The 25536-nt window shown below is 42.6% G+C and overlaps 1 protein-coding gene across 1 annotated transcript in view; it reads left to right on the forward strand.

Moving 5' to 3' along the window:
• Positions 1-25536, forward strand: part of LOC115095556 (rap1 GTPase-GDP dissociation stimulator 1-like) — a 264340-nt gene that overhangs the window by 24597 nt on the left and 214207 nt on the right. Inside the window, exon 3 of the mRNA XM_029609455.1 lies at positions 15644-15753. Within this exon, the coding sequence (XP_029465315.1) occupies positions 15672-15753 (82 nt within the window). The 5' untranslated portion in view covers positions 15644-15671. The remainder of the gene's footprint in view (positions 1-15643; positions 15754-25536) is intronic.

Genomic DNA, 25536 nt, shown 5'->3' on the forward strand with positions numbered 1-25536 from the left:
GTCTCGTCTCGTCTTGTTGATTCGTCATGCCATGTCTTCATTGCCTGAGTTCCTTGTCCAGGTGTCTTGGTGTCTCATCTCTGGATGTCTCGCTTCCTGGTGTTCTAGCCCACCTTGGTGTTTGTTCTTTCTCCGGAGCCTTCTGTTCTGCCGGCCGTGGATCTCCGGGTGACGCAGCTTCGTCATGGGAGATGCCGGCAGTGGACTGGTGTCCTGTGCTCCTGAGCTGTCTTGTCCTGCCAGCCTTTGTGGTGCTTCGGATGACATCTGGCTCCGTCGTTGAAGTTCTGCCTCGGCTGGATTCTTCCCTGTGCTTGTCCCACTCTCCTCGTGGTCCGTGATCAGCCTCTTTGGGCTGTGTAGGGCGCGTAGTGGGACAAGGTGGTCCGCGACCAGCCCATTGGGTCTGCCCGTGAAGGTGGGCTGAGTAGGGCGCCCTGAGAGACAGTGCCAATGTCTACCTGCCCAGCTTCTCGGCTCGTCTGGATGTTGTCAAGTTCCTAGTCTCGTCTCTGATGCTGTTGCATCAGCCTTGGTGTCATGTCTTCAACAGCCTTGGTGTAATGTCTTCAACAGCCCCGGTGTCATGTCTTGAATAGCCTTGGTGTCATGGCTTCGCTTCAACCCTCGTATGTGATGCCGTCGCATCAACCTTGGTGTCATGTCTTCGTGTCAAGGCCTCCGTCTATCCTCATCCTCAGGCCGGCCTGCTGCTCCATGCTGATCCAAGCGGCAGGTCCGAAAGGGCTCGGAACGGTCATAGGACCATTCTCCTACCAACATCATCATGTTGTTGGTGCTGGGAGCTTACAGGCCTGGCAGAGGGTAAGACCATGTCTCTGCCATCCTGGGACACGTCGCCAACCCTCGGTTCAGTCCTGGATTCGTCTGGGGTCAGGCTTAGGCCCAAGGGCACACTAAAACACCCGTCACACAACAGGGTGTAGGCATCACAGCTTTCTTAAGGTCCAGCATGCCCCGGTCCCGATGCTTCTGCTGCAGCATTTTGCATGGGGTAGAAGGCGGGACTTTGTTTCCTGAAACAAGGTCCCACCTTCTACCCCCTGCTTGTTTCTTCCTGCAGTGCTGTGACTGACTGCACACAGTAATAGACTTGGGTCACCGCCTACCTCCATGATTGGCCCCAGCATGATGAGGCAGTCCCTTGCTCTGCACCTTCTTATTGGCCCCATAGCTGCTGCAATCAGGGTCCAAAGGTGCTGCAGGCTGTCCTTGGTATTGGCCAATGGCCTCGCAGGTAACAGAGTATGCCCGATGATGAAAAAAAAAAAAAGTAGCTTAGGGCAGGGGATTCACTGAATACTCTGAAGGCCCTGACCAAACGCCACTGGTGTGGTCGTACCATGGTTCTATATAAGGGCATTATGATATTCTCATTTTATTCTCTATTCCTTTTTCAAATAATTCCTGTGCTCACGTGTCTGCTTCCTAGGACTGTTTTCTAGTACACTTCTCTCATAAGTCATAGTTCTGTAATTTAGGAGTTTGAATCCGCAGATTTTTTAGTGATATTTCATACAAAATTACCAGCAGAAGCTCAGGGGGCTGTGACATGCAAATCTCCTACCTGAATCTGTGACTCATCTATTCAATGGTCAGTTAAGCACAATCACAGTAAGGGGTATTTTGGGCTTCCTGGGCTGGCAGCTCAAGTTACATAGCTGCATTGTTCTCTTTTTTTTTTTCTCTGCTGCAATTCACTAAAATGGTTGCATGCTCAAACCTCTGTCGCTTGTGAGCGGGGGTTTCATGTTCACATTACCTGTTGCATGTGCTGTGCCTTTGAAGAATTTTGTGAAGTAGTCCAAGCTTGTAGTCTTAAAGATTGACAGCTGTGCTGTATAAATATATTTTGTGGTCTTCTGAAATAAGACTTCCAGATGAGTGAGGGGGAGGTATCTGAATCATTTCAGCCAAGTCCAGATACTCATTTTAAAAACATAAATATAATCAGCTTCATGTGCCCTGTGATGTGGCAAACTCCATACATGGGTACTGGGTTCTTTTTAGTCATAGTTGATCAGATGGTGTAGTGGACCTGGGGTGAATTCTATTACTGCACATGGCTGACCAATTCTCCTTCCAGATACAGAATTGCTTTTTGTTCAGGGAAAACCTATAACTCTCTGATTCTTGCTGTTTAAGCTGTATCCCAGATAATAAGACAGGCTGCAGTCAGGAGTTGTGATTCCAAAGGTCTGTTTATTTACAGGAGTAAAGATATTTACAAGGGCCAATCCATTGGAGATATCCATCGACATTTTGAGACAGTTCTACTTTAAACATTATTTCCCAATAAAGCATAATTCTGGGTGAAGCTTTACAAATGCAATATTCAGACTCATTGTCTAGTCAGTGATAGTTACAGCTATGTGGGCTGAAGTTCCTGCTACCATGAGTCAAGAAGTTTTTCCCCCCTGGATTTTCAAAAATGCTAGAATTATTAGACCTTCCAATTTGAGCAGTCCAAATGTCATGCAATGGGTCTTTAGGAAAACACCACCAGGAACTCCTCAAAAAAAGGAGAGCTCAAAAGTACTGTGTGATAGAGATGTGAATCGTGTCCTCGATCGTCTTAACGATCGATTTCGGCTGGGAGGGGGAGGGAATCGTATTGTTGCCGTTTGGGTGTGTAAACTATCGTGAAAAATCGTTAAAATCTTGAGCCGGCACACTAAACCCCCCTAAAACCCACCCCGACCCTTTAAATTAAATCCCCCACCCTCCCGAACCCCCCCCCAAATGCTTTAAATTACCTGGGGATCCGGCAGTGGTCCAGAACGGCGGCGGTCCGGAACGGTCCCCTCAATAGAATCGTGTTGTCTTCAGCCGGCGCCATTTTTCAAAATGGCCGCCGCAAAATGGCGGCGGCCATAGACAAAAACGATTCGACGGAGGAGGTCGTTCCGGACCCCCGCTGGACTTTTGGCAAGTCTTGTGGGGGTCAGGAGGCCCCCCCAAGCTGGCCAAAAGTTTCCTGGGAGTCCAGCGGGGTTCCGGGAGCGATTTCTTGCCGCAAATCGTTTTCGTACGGAAAATGGCGCCGGCAGGAGATCGAGTGCAGGAGGTCATTCAGCGGCGGTCCGGAACCCCCGCCGAACGACCTCCTGCAGTCGATCTCCTGCCGGCGCCATTTTCCGTACGAAAACGATTTGCGGCAAGAAATCGCTCCCGGAACCCCGCTGGACTCCCAGGAAACTTTTGGCCAGCTTGGGGGGGCCTCCTGACCCCCACAAGACTTGCCAAAAGTCCAGCGGGGGTCCGGAACGACCTCCTCCGTCGAATCGTTTTTGTCTATGGCCGCCGCCATTTTGCGGCGGCCATTTTGAAAAATGGCGCCGGCTGAAGACAACACGATTCTATTGAGGGGGCCGTTCCGGACCGCCGCCGTTCTGGACCACCGCCGGATCCCCAGGTAATTTAAAGCATTTGGGGGGGGGGTTCGGGAGGGTGGGGGATTTAATTTAAAGGGTCAGGGGTGGGTTTTAGGGGGTTTTAGTGTGCCGGTTTTCCTGCCCTCCCCCTTCCCCCGATTTACGATTTTTTTAACGATAAATCGGGGGAATTGGTATTGTATCGTGGCCCTAACGATTTTTTGACGATTTAAAATATATCGGACGATATTTTAAATCGTCAAAAAACGATTCACATCCCTACTGTGTGATACTACCAGAGGCTTCAACAGGCCCAGCCTATGAGTAGGTTGGGAAACTAAAACTTACAAAGCTGGAAAAGGAGCTTACATGATGTGCTGGATACTCCTTGAACAGTTCTGTAGGAGGCTATAAAGAAAAACCCATTATTATTGCAGGTGCCATTTCTGTGTGTACTGAAGATATGGGCACCTGAAATGAAATATCTAATTAAGCAGACAAATGCATGGAAAATGCAAATGAAGATAAAAACATGAGTGACTTTTTTTTTGTACTTTTGTGATTTTTCTAAAAAAAGATTTTTTTGAAATTTTTTATACCTTTTTCAAAATTATTTTTTTTCTGGCAAATCACACTCAAAGTTCTTCTAACGCAAAGTCTTTCAAACTTAACATATTTTGAAGAACACAGAAATCTTCAAGCCTTCTAATCCTTCTCAGTTACTGTCCCTATGTGTAAGTCGTAACTGAGTTACGTGCATATTTTTACATGTGCTGGCCTCTGTTTCAAAACACCACTTATAAAGCATGGTTTTATGCACACAGCTTGTTCTTAAAATAAAGTCAGAGTCCTAGAAAGGAAATTGGAATCATTCCAGAGAATCAATCACCACTGTGACATCATCACCCATTCATAAAGCCTTGCATCACAGAGTGTACTATAGTAATCTTCAGAATCTGATCCCTCTGAGAATTACTGGAAACATCCAGAAGTCCATGCCTTCTACAAGGACCTAGAACACAGCTCCCTGCAAACACATACATGTAAACAGACAAAGAACAACTCAGAGACAAGGCAGTTCTTAGTTCTCTGAATGCTTGCTCTGTAAGCCATTTTGGCTAAATGGCAGCCTAGAATCACCAGTTCTCCCAATCCTTTTCCAGTACACTAGAACCTTTAGCACTTTACCCTGAACCCCCACGCGTTCACACGGATCTCCCACTTAAAAACTTCCAATAACAAGTCTGATTTCACTAGCACAATTCTCTTATCAGGTGCAAAAGTGTATGAATAATTAAGGCAATGAATTGTATACATGTGTATCTCTTATAAAATAGAAACTACCACGTATACTTCTGAACTCCACCCCAGAATGCCCCTGGACCACCCCTTTTTTTCTCCGGTAAAATATATGCATCGAATGAAAATATGCACATATTCTTGATATTTATAAAATAGCATATACACACATGCATGCAATTTACGTGTGTAAGAACATAAGAAACATGCCATACTGGGTCAGACCAAGGGTCCATCAAGCCCAGCATCCTGTTTCCAACAGTGGCCAATCCAGGCCATAACAACCTGGCAAGTACCCAAAAACTAAGTCTATTCCATGTTACCGTTGCTAGTAATAGCGGTGGTTATTATCTAAGTCAACTTAATTAATAGCAGGTAATGGACTTCTCCTCCAAGAACTTATCAAATCCTTTTTTAAACACAGCTATACTAACTGCACTAACCACATCTTCTGGCAACAAATTCCAGAGTTTAATTGTGAGTTGAGTGAAAAAGAACTTTCTCCAATTAGTTTTAAATGTGTCACATGCTAACTTCATGGAGTGCCCACTTGTCTTTCTGTTATCCGAAAGAGTAAAAAACCGATTCACATCTACCCTTCTAGACCTCTCATGATTTTAAACACCTCTATCTTATCCCCCCTCAGCCGTCTCTTCTCCAAGCTGAAAAGGCCTAACCTCTTTAGTCTTTCCTCATAGGGGAGCTGTTCCATTCCCTTTATCATTTTGGTCGCCCTTCTCGGTACCTTCTCCATCGCAATTATATCTTATTTGAGATGCGGCGACCAGAATTGTACACAGTATTCAAGGTATGGTCTCATCATGGAGCGATACAGAGACATTATGACATTTTCTGTTTTATTCACCATTCCCTTTCTAATAATTCCCAACATTCTGTTTGCTTTTTTGACTGCTGCAGCACACTGAACCGACGATTTCAATGTGTTATCCACTATGATGCCTAGACCGGTACGATAAGACCTGGTCTTGAGCATCGGTATATCAAAAGAATTTAAATAAATAAATAAATAGATCTCTTTCTTGGGTAGTAGCACCTAATATGGAACCTAACATTGTGTAACTATAGCATGGGTTATTTTTCCCTATATGCATCACCTTGCACTTGTCCACATTAAATTTCATCTGCCATTTTGATGCCCAATTTTCCAGCCTCACAAGGTCTTCCTGCAATTTATCACAATCTGTTTGTGATTTAACTACTCGGAACACCTTTGAAAATTCACTCCATATTTTATAAAATACTGGCCTCCACTCACAAACTATAGTTAAATTACGCACACCTTAGAATTATTTCATGCGTAAAATATGTGAATGCATTTTTTATAATAGGTATAGAAATTATGCAACTCCCTGCATTACAAAAATATGCACATACCAAAACATACAGGCATAGTTTGGAGGCAGAGATATACAGTATTTAATGCAGGCATAACTTACTTAGAGGTGTTTGTGCTGACTTATGTACACTGTTGAAAATTGCTCTGAAAAAAGGTAATTTTATAAGGGCACGTGTAGCAGATGTAAAGATAATATGAGAAATCTTTTTCCCATTGACTGTATTTTGCTGAAATCTTTTCCTTATTGCTAATTTGTGAGTGAATTTTCTTTGGGTGCACTTTGAGCTGTTTTGGAATCCGGTTGTAGTGACTGTTTATTCCCATGAATAATCCTTTTGTGCAGTTCTGTTTGATAATGTAAACACAATATTTTTGTCATGTTTCTATGTCAGTTTTGAGCCTGAGTAATTTGTTCTCCCCTCTCTGCTTCCCTCCTCTTTTTTTTCTCTCTTCTTCTCATGCTGTCTGGGTCAGAAGTCATTAAGTATGTTTCTTCTGACTCCTGACTAGGTGAGATGTGCTAATTAACTTTCTCTGTAGTCATAAGAATAAAGGATACTAGAAATTGAGTTTTTATCCAACCTTCCTAAGCCTGCTTATATTTAGCTCTGCTGATGGGAAAGCAACTCTGGGAGTTCAGGAAGCAGCAGTATTTTAGCAGGCTGCATGGCTGGATTTCTGTGGTTTGATTAGCAGAGAAAATGTATTACAGCCTGTGGCCCCTACTGTGTGCTCTGTTACTTTATACGTTTTAAAAAATCCACCGTACGTATACGATCACTTGCTGTGCTTTCTTGTTAAGCTAAGCTGATGTCAATTATTAAGATGTTTCTTCTCACTCCTGACTAGATGACCGGCTAATAAAACCCTGCTGACTGTTACTGACTGGGCTGGTGTTTGTGTGCGTGAGGCGTGCTGTTGGCTTCTTGCATGAAGCCATCCATTACAGCTGTATAGCAGTGAAGTCTGCGTGCACATTTTACATGCAGAGATTATTATTTTCAAAGTGAACCTTAGGCACACAAGATTGCTTTTCAAATCCTTGGGTAATGGTTGAGTACATGCATAAATTTTCTCGCACAACATTAAACCTGCTCCTCGAAGAAGGGCATTATATTTTATTTATGCAGGGTTAAGTTATGCAGTTTTCTTGTTTGTTTGTTTTGGGTTTTTTTTTAATAAAAAAGTATGGGTGTGAATTTAAAAAGAGTTGTTCATGTTAAAGATGCCTCTAACAAGGGGCGGGGCGCCCATCTGGACCAGATTCAAACTCGGGGTCACTGGTCAAGCTGGGAAAGGACCCAGCAGATCCATCTCCTGGAGCTTTGGGCAATCAGGATCGTTCTACGCATGTTCGAGGGCTTCCTCCAGGGGAAGACAGTCATGGTCCATATGGACAACCAAGTATCAATGTTCTATATAAACAAAGAAGGAAGGCCCGGTTCCTGGAAGCTGGAGGGAAGCGATACAGATCTTAGAGTGGGCAATCCATCACACTCCTGGGGGTAGAAAAATCCAAAGCAGACAAGCTCAGCAAGATCTTCCACCCCCACAAATGGGAACTTCAACAAGATATAGTGGAAAAACTCTTTCAAACTTGGGGGTCTTCCTTGCATCAATCTCTTTGCTACCGAACACAACAGGTTCCAAATGTTTGCTCCATCTCCCCCAGCAGCAATCACCGAGTGCAGAATGCTTTCCTCCTCCCTTGGACGGAGGGTCTCCTCTTGTTATGGTTAGCAGTGTTTGGGTGGATTCTTGGGTACTGTGGCAGATGACCACGCCCATGGGGAGGAGCCCCGTCAGGAGCCACAGTACTGAGCTAGACTAAGGACGCACAAACACAGACTTAGATCTTTTATTGTACAGCTTTGATGTGTACCACCAGAGGTGGCAGTAGTGAGGTGATCCAGGGGTAGCAGTCTCAGGACCCTCGGCAGAGGGGACCCGTCTCACCACGTTGGTATAGGTGAATTCCGGTGTAGGTTTCCCAGCAAGGCAATGCTGTAGATGAGACAGACTGAGAGTTAGGTTACTCACTAGATGGTAGCTGTAGGTTGGCGATTCCACCAGGCAGAAGTAGATGGTACAGGCACCGAGGCAGGGAGAGCAGGCCCTTGAGGAGTGAGTACCTGATCCCTGTAAGGCACCTGAAATAAACAGAGGGCCCCCCAGGAGCGGGTACCCAGGTTAGAGATTACCCCAAAGGGCAGAGAGAGAGCTTCCAGTGGAAGCACGGAAGCGGCAGAGTAGCTTAGACCGGCTGAGACCAATCCTTGCTAACTCAATGAGCTAGCAAACAAGTACAGGCTATATACCCAAATGGAGTGACGTCACTTGAGGGGGACGCCCCCGAGGTTCACACCATAGCTGGAATAAAGATGTGGGTAGTGTGTGCGCGCACCCTAGTAGGCCCTTGGGAGGAACATGGCGGGAGGCAACGCCATAGCCGTTCCGGGGACGCTGGAGAGGGCGGCTTGCAGACGCGGCTGTAGCCATCTTCCCAAGGTGAGCGGGAGGAGTCAAGAAAAAGATGAGGCATAAGGGGCGAAGCCATCTGACCCCGACGGACGCAACACCACTATGCTTACCTTCCTATTCCACTCATCTCAAGGACAATTCAGAAATGTATCAAATATATGGCCGCTCTCATCCTCATAGCACCAACATGGCCCAGACAACCGTGGTACACCAACCTGATCTGTCTCTCCAGTGCCCAACCCATTCCTCTCAGTCACAGTGCGTACTTGCTGTCACAGGGCAGAGGCATCCTTCTCCACCCCTACATCTCACAGCGTGGAGGTTGAAAGGACAGTATTAAGCCACCTGAACTTACCTCCACAAATTCAGGACATCCTACGATCCAGGAAACTCTCCACTAGAAGGAACTATCAAGGCAAATGGATCAGATACTTGAATTGGTGTGGCGAGCATGAGGTAGACCCATTCTCCTGCTCTCCAGAACTACTACTGGAATACCTCCATCTCCTGTACCAGGCTGGCCTGGAAATGGCTTCAGTCAGAGTCCATGTCAGTGCCATTGTAGCATACCATCATTTCCATAATGGCTGCTCGGTATCCTGTCACCCATTGATCTCCAGATTTCTGAAAGGTATTTTACATCTGCGTCCACCAGTCCTGAAACCTTTGCTTCCATGGGACCTTAATACAGTTCTGGAACAGCTCATGCTTCCACCCTTTGAACCTTTGGCAAACAGTCACCTGAGATATATCTTTTGTGGAAGGCCCTTTTCCTTGTATCCTTCACCTCTGCCAGGCATGTCAGTGAATTGCAAGTGTTAGTTCACCACGTCTGGAATACTATCATGACAAGGTGACTTTGCGTACACACCCCACGTTCCTACCCAAGGTTGTGTCTGCATTCCACCTTAACCAGACCAACACCATGCCAACTCTTTTCCCAAAGCCGCACAAGAATGATAGCGAACAGCAGCTTCACACCTTAGACTGTAAGTGTTCCTTGGCTTACTACAAATGCAGAACATAATCTGAGCACAGGGCTTCCCAACTTTTTGTTTCCTTCAACCCCAATGCTCTGGGACTTCCTGTCTCCAAGAAAACTCTTTCGTCCTGGATCTCCCACTGCATTCAATTCTGTTACAATAAAAAGTCTGAGACCCTGGATGATTCCCCAAGGGCCCACCAGGTCCGAGCTATGGCGGCATCCATTGCCCACCTGCACGAGGTGCCTGTCCTGGATATATGTAAGGCCACAACATGGTCCTCGCTACATACATTCACTTCTCACTACTGCCTTGACCATCAAGCTGCTGCAGATGCTGTGATGGGTTGGTCCATTCTTAAATCAGGCACAATGTAAGGAGACTGTGCCAATGGACCAGATTGAGCACACCTCCTCTTCTCTCCTGGGGTATGGACCCACTCCCCGAGGAGCTTCCACTGCACTCAACCCTTTCAGATGGGGACTCCCAGATAACAGGGCTAATTGCCCTTCTCTGTACCTTCTCCATTGCAACTATATCTTTCTTGAGATGCAGCGACCACAAGTGTACACAGTATTCAAGGTGCGGACTCGCCATGGAGTGATACAGAGCCATTATGACATCCTCTGTTTTATTCACCATTCCCTTCCTAATAATTCCAAAATTCTATTTACTTTTTTGACTGCCACAACACACTGAGCCAGTGATTTCAAAGTATTATCCCCTATGACACCTAGATCTCTTTCCTGGGCAGTAGCTCCTAATATGGAACCTAACATCGTGTAACTACAGCAAGGGTTATTTTTACCTATATGCATCACCTTGCACTTATCCACATTAAATTTCATCTGCCATTTGGATGCCCAATTTTCCAGTCTCACGAGATCCTCCTGTAATTTATCACAATCTGCTTGTGATTTAACTACTCTGAATAATTTTGTATCATCTGCAAATTTGATTATCTCACTCATCGGATTCCTTTCCAGATCATTTATAAATATATTGAAAAGCACAGGTCCTAGTACAGATCCTTGGGGCACTCCACTGTATACCCTTTTCCACTGAGAAAATTGTCCATTTAATTCTTCTCTATTTCCTGTCTTTTAACCAATTTGTAATCCACGAAAGGACATCACCACCTATCCCATGACTTTTTACTTTTCTTAGAAGCCTCTTATGAGGAACTTTGTCAAATGCCTTCTGAAAGTCTAAATATACTACGTCCACTGGTTCACTTATATTCTCATGTTTATTAACCCCTTCAAAAAAGTGAAGTAGATTTGTGAGGCAACACTGGCCTTGAGTAAAGCCATGCTGACTTTGTTCCTTTAAAACATGTCTTTCTTTATGCTCTCTGATCTTTAGAATAGTTTCCACTATTTTTCCCAGCACTGAAGTCAGGCTCACTGCTCTATTTTTATTTATTTATTTAGCATTTTTTTGTATAGCATAGTTGCCTTCACTCCGGTTTACATATAGAACAACTTGTTACATTGAAAGATTTTAAACTTTAAATTTAACAATAGTGGGAAATGGCACCAAAAGAAGAGATATGAACAAAGAACATAGTGTAAAGTTCTCTTTTAATAGTTTTCCTGTATACTTGTGTTAATGTATTCTGCCTTGAGGCGACTGTTTTAATGTATTTCCGCCCTGGAGGCAACTGTTCAGTTCCTTGTAAACCGGTGCGATATGTATTCTTTACAGGAACATCGGTATATAAAAATTAAAAATAAATAAATAAATAAATAAACAGGGTAGATACACTGAATAGATAGGCAGAGATAACTGGGTTCTTCAAAAAGGAGGCATCAGTGGCTTGAATCAGTAGAGATTGTCCAAATGGAATATTTAAAGTTGGCAGTTAATGGGATTATAGTATAAAGTCATTGAGAGTTGTCCTTAAGAGAATGGTTGAGAAGCCAAGACTTTAGTTCTTTTTTGAAGGATTTTGAGTTTTCTTGCGCGGTGAGGAAGTGGGGTAGTGAATTCCATAGTTTTGGTCCGATGATGGAGAAGGCTCTGTTTCTGGTGGAGGATAGTTTGGCATTTGGGAGTGAGGGAATCACAAGTTGAAGTTTACTAGAAGTTCTTGTTGTGCGTTGAGGGCGAAGTATGTGTATAATGTCATCAAAGGCAGTGTAGTCGGCTTTGTAGATTGCATTGTGGATCAATGAAAGAACTTTGTATTCAATTCTTTTTTCTATTGGGAGCCATTGTAATTGGTTGAGGACAGGGGTAATGTGATCATATTTGCTTTTACCCGTTAGAAATCTGGCAGCAGCATTCTGAAGTAGCTGCAAGGGCCTCAAAGATGATTTTGGTAAACCAATCAAAAGGGAGTTGCAGTAATCCAAACCGGAAAAGATGAGGGCTTGAAGTACGGTTTTTAAATCGTGGGGGTGAAGAAGAGGTTTTAGGTGTTTGATTATTTGAAGTTTATGAAAGCCTTCTTTAATTTTTGTAGAGATGTGTTTTTTGTAATTTAGATCAATGTCTAACCAAAAACCCAGGTCTTTCACGTTTTCTTTAAGTTGGATGAGGGTCTTATCGAAGTGAAAGGGTGGTATTGTTTTTAATCCAAGGTTTTTTCTGTTAATTAGGATACATTCAGTTTTGCTCATATTTAAGCATAATTTGAGGTGGATTAACATGTTTCTGATTGCATCAAGGTGAGAGGCTACTTTTGACATGGCATCTTCTATCGTAGAGGAGATTGGAACAAGAATTTGTATGTCATCGGCATACATGTAATAAGTTATGTCAAGGCTTGATAAGAGATGGCATAAAGGAATAAGGTAGATGTTGAATAAAATGGGAGATAGAGCCGATCCCTGAGGTACACCTGTTTCGAGGGGGATAGGGCTTGAAGATAAATTGTTGTAAGAAACTTTGAAAAATCTATTATTAAGGAAGGAAGTAAACCAACTAAGAGTTTTGCCAGCAAGCCCAATAGATTCAAGGTTGGAAATCAGAATTTTGTGATCCACTGTGTCGAAGGCTGCAGAGAGGTCCAGCAGAATCAGAAGGTGACCTTTTTTTGTTGTCGAGACCTCTTAGGATGGTATTGGAAAGGTTAAGTAGGAGAGTTTCCGTACTGCAGTTTTTTCTGAAGTCAGGCTCACTGCTCTATAGTTTCCTGGATCACCCCTGGAGCCCTTTTTAAATATTGGGGTTACATTGACCACCCTCCAGTCTTCAGGTACAATGGATGATTTTAATGATAGGTTACAAATTTTAACTAATAGATCTGACATTTCATTTTTTAGTTCCTTCAAATCCCTGGGGTGCATACCCACCCAGTCCAGGCAATTTGCTACTCCTCCTTAGTTTGTCAATCTGGCCTACTACACCTTCCAGGGTCACAGTGATTTGGTTCAGTTCATTGAATCATCACCCTTGAAAACCATCTCCGAAACTGGTATTTTTCCAACAGAAGAATCTAGTCCAGACTTTTGGATTCTCCCAAAAGTTACATTTCATAATTCAAACAAGAAAATACAAAATTACTGAGCAAAGGAATACATCTCAGAGGGCTTTTGCCTTCACAACTTTCCCAGAATAAATACAGGCTCTGCTGTACCAATCACAAATTCCTTGGGTACTTGTATGTGCTGCAGTCCTTCAGTAAAGTATCCCTTCTGTTCTCATTGAGCTGAACACCCTCCAAAATTCGCACCCCCAGAGTTCTCACCTACTTCTTTTACACAAAAATAGTTTACAGCTCACAACCATGGAGTTCTAGACCCTCAATAGAGATCTTTGGACACCAAAGATCTGCAGAGGTAGAGATTTCCTCTCATGGTGTAAAAAAGCAAGGGAAAAATGTCCCTAGAGTGGAGGAATACCCTAGTTGTTAGAGCAGTGGACTACAAATCAGGGAAACCAGCATTCAAATCCCTCTGCGGTTCCTTGTGACCAGGGGTAAGTCACTTTACTCTCTGTTGCCTTAGGTACAAACTTAAGGGTGAAGTTTAAAAGCCCTGTGCACACAATTACAGGATGCATGAATATGTGAGACTCGCACATGAAGAGTAGATTATAAAAACCACCCGGATACACGCATATCTCCCGCAGCGTGCATATCTCGAAATTTTTCAAAAAGGGGCATGTTCCGGGTGGGGAATGGGCATTTCAGGGCATAAAGCTGAGATGTGCGCTTAAATAATTATGCAACCTGGCATGCGCTGAGGCCCCCTGCTGCATAACTTTACGTCTGTTTTGGGCGATGTTTAAGTTAGAAAAATAAAGAAACATAGGCAGATCTGCAGGGTTTTAAGGGTCGGGGAGAATTGTGGAGAATGAAGGTTATTAAACTTAGGGGTATGGAGGACCTATCTCTTAACTGGGCGAATTGGAGTTGAACTGGTAAAATTGGGAATAGCGTCAGCACATACCCCTTTTAAAATCCCCCAGTTTACATGGTAAAAGCTGCCTTTGCACACAGTGACACGCGGACATTTAAAATTTGGCACACGTGCACGCGACCAGGCTATTTTATAACATGAGCTTATATGCGCGCATATGTTATAAAATGGCCACATCCCAGAGCACGGGCCGACGTATGTGCGTCAATGTGCGCCCACATGCCAGTTTGAAAGATACCATCTTACATTATAAATCCTCTGGGAATAGGGAAATACCTACTGTATCTGTATGTAATCCACTTTGAATGGTCGAAAAGCGGAATACAAAAAATAAATCCCATTCCCACAAAATATAAGAAATATGGAGAACAGGCCCACTCTCTCCCTATAAAAAGACAAGAGGCCTTTCCACTGGAAAAATGAATTGAAAAAACCTCTCCAGAAAGGAAGCCAGAACCTTTTCTGATCCTCTGTACATTTTCAGGGCATTGATTCACTCTAGTGTCTTGTGGAGACATCTATAAAGGTTTTAGATGGAGACCTACCCTTTTTGTGGTAGACCAAGAAAGTCAATCAAAAAAATACTCTGCAACCCTGAAACTTCACATTTCTGGAGTTTTCCTCTTTTTAACCTATGGAGAAGTCTTAAACAACCTTATGTGTTATATTTGTAAGTTATGCTAAATTTATATACAGTCTTCCTTTGACACAGTTCAATTATGCATTTCGCAAAACATGAAAATATTAAAATAAATGGCAATGCATCTTAAAAATAATAGTTCAGAAATATAAATTGCAAAAAAATATCATAAAGTAATATAAAATATAATAATAATACCTATGGGCATAGCTTGGACCTACCCTACTTACTCTCTCATAGTCATGACAAAGTTTATTAGATGACTTTCTTTGTGATAATGATATCATTAAACACTGGAGATAGTTTTTTCCTATAGGAAACGAGACAAGAAATGGTGTCAGCAGGTGATCATAGGCACTAATCAACTAGCATGGCAGTTTTAAAAAGGTTCAATATTTTTCACCCTTCTCCATCTCTACTAATTCTCAAGATGTTGCTATTTCTTTTCCTAAGCTTAAATTAACTCAGATTTTGGAAAGTACTGAAGTTGAAATTATTGAGCGTTCTACCTTGATTGTATCTTTTTTTACAGAGTCAAACTTGAGTATTGTCGGCTTATTTTGAGAATATTAATGCTATATTTCATGGCCACGCTTCGAGAATTTATCCTGATTTGTGTAGAACAGTACAGGAGCAGAGAAGGGGATTTCTTGCCTTGTGGGAAGATACTTTGGCTCTATGCACATTTGCTGCGTTATCCAAATGTTTTGTAAACATGGTAATAATTCCTACGTTTTCTTTTCCCTGGATAGCTTAAAACTTTTATAGATGCTAGAGTTATTACCTCATCCCTTGTGTCCATTTTGAATCAATAGCCCTGATATTTAGAGTCTAATATGTGTGGATTTCAGGCCTTTTTTGTTTGATTTTCTTTTCTTACTCTCTTTTTTTTTTTCCCTTTTTACTTATTAATAGAATGGAATTGCAATTAGTATGATTGTTGCATTAATTGTTGATTATTGTTTCCTTGCCAATCCATTTATATTTCAATACAAAGTTTGGTTTAAAAAAAAAAAAAAGGTTCAATGTCAATGGCAGGGCAGCTTTAAAATGTTCAATAATATTACGATGTGCTCTGACCATCCTGATATTTTAACTGAACTAAACTATTCTCTCTATAGGAGAAGAATGTGAACTTGAGGTCACTGGATGCACTACTATCTGTGCCAGAAATCTGAAGGAAATTGGATAAATGGTTCAAAGATTATTGGAGGGAGACTGAGAGACACAGGTAAGGAGAGACAGACACAAATACAGGAGAAGGTAAATCAAGTCCTCAAGTGCTGCAAAGCAATTCGATTTTTTTCATAACCACACTGAATATTCATGAGATGCATTTACGCATAAAGCCTCCATTGCATGTAAATTCATCATGGATAATCTGAAAACCTGACTGGCTTGCGACACTCCAGGACCAGAGTTGCCGACCCCCTGCACAAACATGAAGATCTCATACCAGTGTTTCCCCTACCCTCTCAAGGAGGCACACCTATCCAGTCAGGTTTTCAGGATTTCCATAATAAACATGCATGTATAGATTTCCATGCACTGGATCTCCAATGCATGCAAATCTAGATCATGAATATTCATTACAGACATCCTTTAGGAGAGGCACTTTTTATTAAAGTTGCAAACTGGCTTCAGATTTCAGGCTAACCCAGTCCTGATTTTACCCAACCGCTTGAATGAATTTGAAATTTTGCTTTTTTTTTTTTTTTTAAGAAAATCAATAGGGACACCAGAAATAAAAGTCCATGAAGGCAGAGAAGTAAAACTAGAACTGGGTTAACCTGTCCTGAATTCTGGAGCCAGTTGGAAACCCTATTGTAAGATCAATTTTCCTATTGGCAACTCCGGTCCTCAAGTGCCACAAGCCAATCAGGTTTTCAGGATACAATATACATGAGATGTATTTGCATGCAATGGAGGGTGGTGTATGCAAATGCATTTCATGAATATTTAGTGTAGATATCTTGAAAATCCTACCAGCTTGTGGTATTCAAGGACCAGAATTACCTACCATAGCTGTATAGCAAACTATGCTAAAAATGAAAGGAATGCCAGGTACCCCATAAGAAGCTATTGCATTGGACCTGAATGTAGATTGTACGCTTGTTTCTCATCACTACTGCCACACTGAAAGTAGTCCAATTTTTCTAAAATGCTTGAGTGCCAGGATAGCATGCAAAAATGCATTTAAGTACTATAGTCTACAAGGGGATTATTTTCTCAGACCTACATTTTATCATGCAAATATCAGCGCTGGAGGATAAGAAGACAATGGACATAGTGGATGAGGTTTTCTCCTGAAATTGCTTGCAACATTAATCATGACAGAGTAATCGGCATAATTATTGATTCTTAAAATCGTAATACCATTTTCATTTACTTCAGACTCTAGTCTTACATATTACAGCTCTTTGTGTAAGATTTGAATGACATTTATGCAAAAAATATCTTTAGGAATGCCTGCAATAGTATCAAAATGGAAATGTTAAGAAGAAATAAGCAGAAAGAACCAATTTTATGTCAGATTTATGAATTTACTTTTCAGCTTTTGGACAACCTTGATGAGTCCTAGATCAGTGTTTCCCAACCCTCTCCAGGAGACCACCTAACCTGTCAGGTTTTCAGAATATTTGTAATGAATATGCATGAAATAGATGTGCATACGTTGGAGCCACAGTTATGCAATTATATCTCTATAATATATTCATTGTAGCTACCCTGAAAACCCAACTGGATAGGTTTGTCACCCGGAGAGGGATGGGAAATATTGTCCTAGATCAATGGTTCTCAACGTGTTTTGATACTCAGATCTTGGTCATGGGAGATATGAATGGATTCCTCATCAGGAAATTTAATAATAAAAAGCAGAATAATCAGAGCAAAATGAAGTGCTCCCTTTGAAACTGAAAGTTCTTATCTGTATTGTATTTGTACCTTCTGAAAGTCTTAATATTTTTCCTTACACTGTATTTACAGTACTTAAATTAAAGGAGCTGTAATTTGAAGTGACTTGATTTTGTGATGGGACTCGTGAATCTATTACAGCTTTACAAAGTTCCAAGAATCTGCCATGAGTTTAGAGTGGATCCTAAGTAAGAGTAGAGAGGGCACCAATGCCTTAAACACCTTACTGAAAAATTTTAACTAAACCTAAGGAAATACATGCTAATAAAAAGAAATAAGGTGATACCTTATTATTGGAACAATGTAGTACATTTGACTAGCTTTTGGGAGTTATACTCCATTCATCAGATCAAAACAAATGGGAAGGCAATGGATATCACCTGAATATACAAGTGAATCATAAATTATATTAGAAAGGTGGTATGAAGGGAATAGGGGTCAGGAAGTGATGTGTTAGCAGAGTAATAAGCATAGATTGACACAGCAGAATTATGGCTGGTAGTGACTTGATTAGCCCATGTCTCTGTGAAGTCATTTTGGGCTTGATTTTCAAAGCAGTTTGCATGCATAAATCCTGTTTTATGTACAGAAGTGGTGTTCTGAAAATGAATTAGGGGATTGTGCATGTAAAAGTGTTCACAAGACACCGTTTTGCATGTACATTCACCTGCACTAGGAAGAGGTGTTTCAGGGAGCGGAGCCAGAGCAGGAAAAGCATTTACACACATTTTCAAAATTATGTGCAAGAAAGTACATGTAGAAGGTTACACCTGATCAGGAGTAGGTATAATATTCTGCAGTTCTGTGTACCAGAACAATATGAACATTTTCTAATTACACATGCCCTTTCTATAATTACCCTCTTTGTTGTTTTGAAGTGGCTGCTCATTTTAATTTCAAATGTCTTATATGTGAGATCAGGGGGCATAAAGAGTGTAAATTGGGAGCGAGGAAAGGGTAAGGTAGTTGAAAGCTGTCAAATGCAATATTTTCTTTTATTTACTTCCTCTGCTTAAATGTAATAGCTTGGAGGTATTCTGTCCTTTTCTGATGATTAAAGATTGCCCCTGAAATTCAAAGAGTTCAGAAACATCTTAGCAGGTCAAAAGGCTAGTACTATATGATTGCCCTTGAGAAGGCCAAGCTGGCCCTAAAATGAGCCCATTTGTAAGAACATGAGCACTTACTAAACCCGCGTACCAGGTCATTCTAGATGTTTATGCTAAATCAGTTGGGTCTGGATTTCTGGATTTATCATTTTAAATGGTGAAAATTCTAGGGTAAGGTAGGAGAGCGGGAAGGAGGATAGACAAGAATGGGAGGAGAAGGGAAAAGGGATGAATGAGTAAAAGAAATCTAAAGAAGGGAGAGAGAAGGAAGAGACAGGGAGATTACAGCTGGAGAGGGAGAGAGAGAGAGAGAGATGCCTGAGAAATGGGGAAGTGAGAAAGGAGTCAGGGAGGGAGGATGGACTAAGAGATGAGCCAGGAAGTGGAAGAGGGAGTGCAAGGGTAGGACTATCAAGGAAAATTTTGGAACTATGTGTAGATTCCTATGGCAGATATACCTAAGTAAGCAATATTTTATCACAGCCACAAATCCCAACTTTGCGCTCCGGGAACCTTTTCGTGGGAACCCAAACTATTGCCACCTTTCACTAAAGTCTTTTGAACCTGTCAAACCCATTAGGAAATTGTGCTATGTTTTCATTTGTCTGTACAAATGAGACCACAGAGCTATGGACTAAGTAGCTTATATCATTCCTAGGAATTTATGAACTATGGGACTCAGTCAGTAACGCTGCTGCTATCTCATGGAGCTGCCATTTTTGAATAGTTGAATAATGGTAATGGTAAACTAAGATTCCACCATCATGATTAAAATGTAAAAACAAAACCTAGGCTGTTAGTAGTGACAATTTCTTAGATCCCAAAATATTGGCCATTTGCACAGTAAGATTCCTTTATAGCCCCTCTCAGTACCTCATATTTGCTTCTTTCTCCTGAAATAGAATGGCTTGGCTCTTATTACTGGTGGACTTATGTAGGAAGATTATATCTTTGTACAACTGTGACTTTGTATACCAAGTTCCAGGTGCAGTTTGATAGCACATCTGTTCCACTAAGTTTTCACTAAAATACTGCACAAGTCCTTCAATCCCCATTCACATTAAATCCAACCTTTTCTCTATCCAGAGCAGGCCAATAAAAAGCTGCTGATTTATATAAGCACTGAAGAAAATCTATTGCGAGAGTAAAATTTCATTCCAGGCTCAAAGTATAGATTGTTAGGCTGAACTGGAGCCAAGAATACTGCATTAGGAATCCCAGTTATATAGCATAAAACTGTGAACCAACTTAAGAGCAGCATACAAAGTGCACCTAGCTCCTACAACAGGGATGAGCAACTGCAGTCAGGTTTTCAGGATATCCCTAATGAATATGCATGAGAGAGATGTACATACAGCTGAGGCAGAGTGCATGGAAATCTCTCATGCATATTCATTAGGGATATCCTGAAAACCCTGTTGGTTTGCAGCCCTGGAGGAGCGGAATAGCCCACCCCTTAGAATCATGAGAGGTTCTGCAGAGCGCCTCCTGTGGCTTAAGATGATAGGGTTCCCTAGACATGCTGCGGTTAAGTCTGTCAAACATGAAAGGCTGGGATATTGCAGCAAGCAGTTTAAAAGCAGGATAATGTGCATGCTGATTGTTGGAGAATAGGAACGAGGGCTTTAGAGAATGATAACCAGCATTGCTTTCTAGTTTTAAACTGAAAAAAAAATCTAAACATTATTTTAAAACAAAATCAAATAAATGTACTTTACATTAGACTGTAACATCCACAGAGCAGGGACTGACTCTTATTTGTACAACTCTGCGCATGCCTAGTAGGGCTATAAAAATGGTAAGTAGTAGTAGTATGTAACGTCCCCTCCCCACCAGTGCCCGCTTTGTCACTTTAAAAGGTAGCACATCAGCCAGTGCTATTGAAATCTTTTTAAATACTTTATTCTATTATGAGGATTAGAAATGTCAGTTTTGAGCTTTTGTATTATCTCTTTAGGGCACAATCACATTTAAAAATAAAGCAAGCCTATTAATAGCCCAGTGGAAAAAAAAGGAATAAAATTATCACATTATAATTTCTTTGTTTATCTAAATGGCCCCCCTCCCTGACAGCTGGAGAAAATCCAATAGAAACAGTGTTGAAGTTTATAAAGGATTCCCGGTCTTCCTCCCTTGTGATTACTGTTTCCATTTCTGTGGCTGACCTCTCAGGGCTAGAAACATAAGCAGGGCTGATAGATTAAGTAATTAGAGAGTATTAAGTGCATTTGAAGAACTGGGACACAGAAGGAGATAGGGAGGGAGAGAGAAATAGAGCGCTGAGGGATGCTTGAGAGCTAGACAAATATTCTCCTTACTCACAGCTGGGAAGCTGTAAGGGATAGATCCTCGCAAGACGCATCAAGACGCTCTTCCCGTGCATCTTCATCTGCTATGGGTGAGTAAAGATCTGGCTAAATATACAAATGATGTTGTTTAGTGAATGCTGGATTACTTTCAGTAGGTAGTGTCAGTGGGGGACAGGTTAGATGTAAAAAGACTGTTTGGGGGTTATTTTAATTACTGCAGATTGCACGTACTACACATGGAAAACAGGAATGATTTGAAATATGTTGTGTGTGTGTGTATGTATGTGTCATACATAGCTGTACAGAGGTCAGACCACATAAAATACTGAAAGTAACTGAATACTTTTGATATACTTTACTCATTTATCACAGTTTTGTACACTACACAACACCTGCCATTGAACATGCGTGTTTCAGAGCACATCCAATGAAAATAAACTATCTGTAATTTTATAGATAAATACACCCAGACAGAAATTTCTTAATTATGCTTTCATGAATTTTTTGCCATTTTTTACCAGTATTTATCAATTACTAGTCTTTCCTGCACATGTGTTCCCAACCATGAATGGTGCTGATTATGTGCTCAGTTGGATTCATTAATGCAGTATCACCACAGAATCCATCAAGTCCATGACTGTTATCCAGATGAGTCTAATTTGATATATTTTTAATGTATTTTTCCCTGAAATTTGCAAGTATTTCTTGAATTATCTTCCTTATGTTAGCATAGAACTAACATGGTGACAACATATCGAGATAGCAAGTTATCACAGTATAAATGGGATGGAATTTGCTTTCCCTTCAAAGGTCATGTGCACTGTGCATTTACTTTGACTGATTTACATAATGATGCCCCTACTGAGAGCAACAGGAAATCCAATAAGCCTTAAATTTAAGTTGATAAAGAATGTTAATTCTCTCCTATGCTGTAATTATTGTGTTGCTATTTCTATCAATAGCATCTCCAGTTGTCTTTTCACCTTGCACATCATTTTTGACATGGAGGTTGTGGTCTTCCTCAAAATTCTAGTATTGACCAGTTTAAGATATGTAAATGTCCTTTGACACATTCTTGATTTCAATAGTGATGCTCTGATCACTCGGTGTCAACAGAAATGGCCAAGGAAGTTCTGAGGTAGGGAGGTTAACTTCCATCAAATTACTGTTTCATGGGATTTGAAGTGCTGTGTTGCTTAATGGACAAAGTGCAGTGCGCTATATTTATGTAGTACACCTGTTCTTCCTCTGCTGCTGATCGCCATAGCAGGCTTGGTCTCTGCTTGTATGTGCTGCCATGGAACTCAAACCACTCCTCCCTTTGATTGTAATGGTTTTCAGGCCCTAGTACTTATGTACCTAGTAACATTCTTACTCTCTGTTCAACATTTCTTCTGATTCTCCTGAAGCAGTATGCACAGGCTTTAAGCATTCAAGTGGGACACCCGTAATCATGGATCCCTCTCTTCTCCTTTCCTCCATGCACACATTCCAGAGCTTCAGGGTTTTTACTACATCTTGGGATTCAGGGTGAGAAGGCAAGGAGTTCTGAAGCTGACTAGTCTTTAGGATTAAAGCGATGAGAAGAAATGTAAAAAAGCTAATTGTATTACAGAGGCTGCAGGTACTTCTAGCCTTTAGGCAGCATGCTTGAGACTGACCCAGTCTTGGAGAGTGATTACAGGAAACATCCCAGCAAGCTGGGGCTAGATAGCGAGCCTAGGATCCATGTGACGCGGGGGGGGGGGGGGGGGGGGGATGAAGGGCAATTCCTTGAGCCAATAAGGCACTTAAGAAGACTCAAGTTAGATTGAGAGGGCATGCAGACCCTTCCCAATGAGAGAAGCAGGGGGGAGGGGGTTTCTCTTAAAGGCAAAACTCCCCTTAAAGGCAGGGCTCACAGGCTTTTATCATGGGTTACAAATAAGGACTGCACTAGACACAGTTAAACTGCAATGTATATACAGATACCGAAATGTACCCACTGCTGGGGACAGAACACTCCCCGACTAGTTTTCGCAAGATACCACTATATCAGTTCCTATATCATTATGCAACAATGCAAAGTCCATTGTGACTGGATCTTTCGACGTTCGAGGGAGTTCCCGATCATCTCAGTCGTCCAGGCGATAGGCAATGTCTTCTTCACAGGGTTTCGCCAAGCTGAAACGAAAGACAGACAACACAAAGAGAGAGAGAGTCTTTGGTGTGGACAACGGTCCATGAAGTTTAAGTTTCTTCATGTGGCATGAGGAGTACCACTTCATTGATGGGCCTGTAGAAGATCTTGGATTGCCATTTGCTTCGATGCTGGGGAGTCAGCAAGTAATCTTTCTTCCTACGGATCCGGAGGGAGTTGGCAAGCTGTTGGACTTGTTTCCTTCGCTGCCTGTAAAGCTCCCCACTGTCAAGTTTCTGTGTGGCACAGGAATATTCATAGTCTTTTGTGTCAAAGGCATGACAAATGTAATGCTCAACTCTTTGCAGGTTCCTAGGAAGTCGGTTCCATAGTCTGAGCGTGTCTGGGTGGCTGAACCCCAGAGTTGAGCGTATACATGGAACCTTCTTGTCTGATTGTAGATGTAGCTCAGTACTACTTGGCTGTCCATGTGAAGATGGACGGCATAAATTCAAATGTCCTTTTCGGCTATCATGAACTCCACTGTTTCCACTGCTAGCGCTGTTCCACACAATTCTAGATGTGGTACGGTGTGGTTAGGCTGTAGTGCTAGCTTGGCCTTGCCGAAGATGAAGTCCTCACGCACTGTCCCTTCTGTGTCTGTCGCTCTCAAAATGGCTACCGCAGCTATGTCCTTCACAGGTGCATCTGAGAAGATGCAGATCTCCTTGCGGATGGCTGTTTCGAGTTCTATTGGAACATGGGTACGTGGTATGTGGAGCTGTTCAAGTACCTTTAGGGAGCTCTTCCACTTTTCCCATTCTGGCTTCATTGCTAGAGGTAGTGGGTTGTCCCACTCGGTGGCACTTGATGAAGGCTTTCTTAACAAGGCTCTTCCTTGTATCGTGGCTGGAGTCACAAACTCCAGTGGATTGTGCAGGCTGACTGTGGACGGGACACCTCGGTGAGTGTATGGTTCAGCTTGGGTCGAGATTTGGGACGTGAAGACGTCACTCTTTGGATCCCAGTTTAACCCAAGGCTTCGTAAAGAGGAAGTGTGTCCACTCTCAGGTCCGAGTTCTCTGAATCTCTGGCATGATCATCTGAAGGAGTTGCCTTCGTTACTTCAGGACTGTCAGAAGCTATTTCGTGGAGCCTTAGACTGGTGCTTGCCAGTATTGCTTCCTCTGCAGTGGGTAAGGACCTTAGCTCGTCATCTACATAGAAGTCCTTTTCCATGAGGTATCTGGCATCTGTGTCGTACTCTTTATCTCCTTCTTGGGCTGTCCTTCTGAGCCCGGGTGTGGCCACTGCAGGCGATGGACTACCGAAAGGGTAGATTTGTCGTCATCCTTGGCGACTTGAAGCAGTGGGTCCCCTAGATGTTCCTCTACATCTGATGGGGGAGTGATCCGGCTGGTAGCTGAATTGAGATTCGGTCCTTCGCGGCTTAGGATATCCATGGTGCTTAGGTGATTAGGACACGGTTCAAATAGGGTAGGATTTCCATCCTCTTTGACATTCATGGCTTATGTCTGAACGCTTGGTCCCCTTGTTCACTTCAAGGCGACTTCACCGACTATCACCCATCCCAAGGCGAGTCGGTAAGCGTAGAGACCGGCTGTTGAACCATCACGCATCTCCAAGACCTTGGTCAGTGCTGGTGCATCTCTGCCCAATAGCAGGGTCTAGTGGTGGAAGCTGGTGTATTATGGACGTTAGATAAGGATGGTGCCGAGTGGCTTCTGGTGTGGGAATCTCATCTCTGTTGTCAGGCATCTGGTTGCACTCGATGAGTGTGGGCAAGTTTGACTTGTTGCTGTCGTCCATCGCTTCTATCACATATCCGCCTGCTCTCCTCCCTGTCACACAGGTGACTCCTGAGCAGGTTTTGAGGTTGTACAGAGAGTAATGGTGACGGATGTCAAACAAGTCGAAGAATTCTGGCCTTGCCAGGGATCTGTTGCTCTGCTCATCTATGATGACATACATTTTGACTGCCTTCTCAGGTGACTCTTCGGGATACACTCTGGCCAAGCATATTTTTGTGCAGGATTTCCCATCGCTGTTTCTCCCATACACTTGTGTGTATTTGGGGATCGCTCGTCCTTCTCCTCCCCGCCATGGTCTGGACTGGGGTGTAAGGTTCCTGAAGGGTGAACTCTTGCTTCGCCGGGGTGTAGGGTGCTGTCGTGTTGGTCACTCCCACACTCTGAACATTTAATGGCTCTTTCACAGTCCTTAGCCATCTGGTTAAATGAAGAGCAGCACCGGTAGCAAATTCTGTACTTTTTTCAACAGTTCTTTGCACTCTTTCAAAGGTCTCCCTTTGAACCCTCTGCACTTTCTGAGTGGGTGAGGTTTTTTGTGTATTGGGCACTGCCGGTCTGGGTCCTCTGCCCTATCCATATCGGGAAGTTGGTCTGATGTAGATGCTGCAGGTGACACTTCCGTTTTGTGCACGGAAATGGACTTCCTGCTGCCGCCGTGCTCCTTGGTTGGCCTTTCACCCATGCGGTGGCTGATTTTATGTATCTCATGTGTGCTGTATGAGAAGCTAGGGT

Source organism: Rhinatrema bivittatum, chromosome 7 (genome assembly GCF_901001135.1).
Source record: "Rhinatrema bivittatum chromosome 7, aRhiBiv1.1, whole genome shotgun sequence".
In the NCBI taxonomy this organism is placed as follows: Eukaryota; Metazoa; Chordata; class Amphibia; order Gymnophiona; family Rhinatrematidae; genus Rhinatrema; species Rhinatrema bivittatum.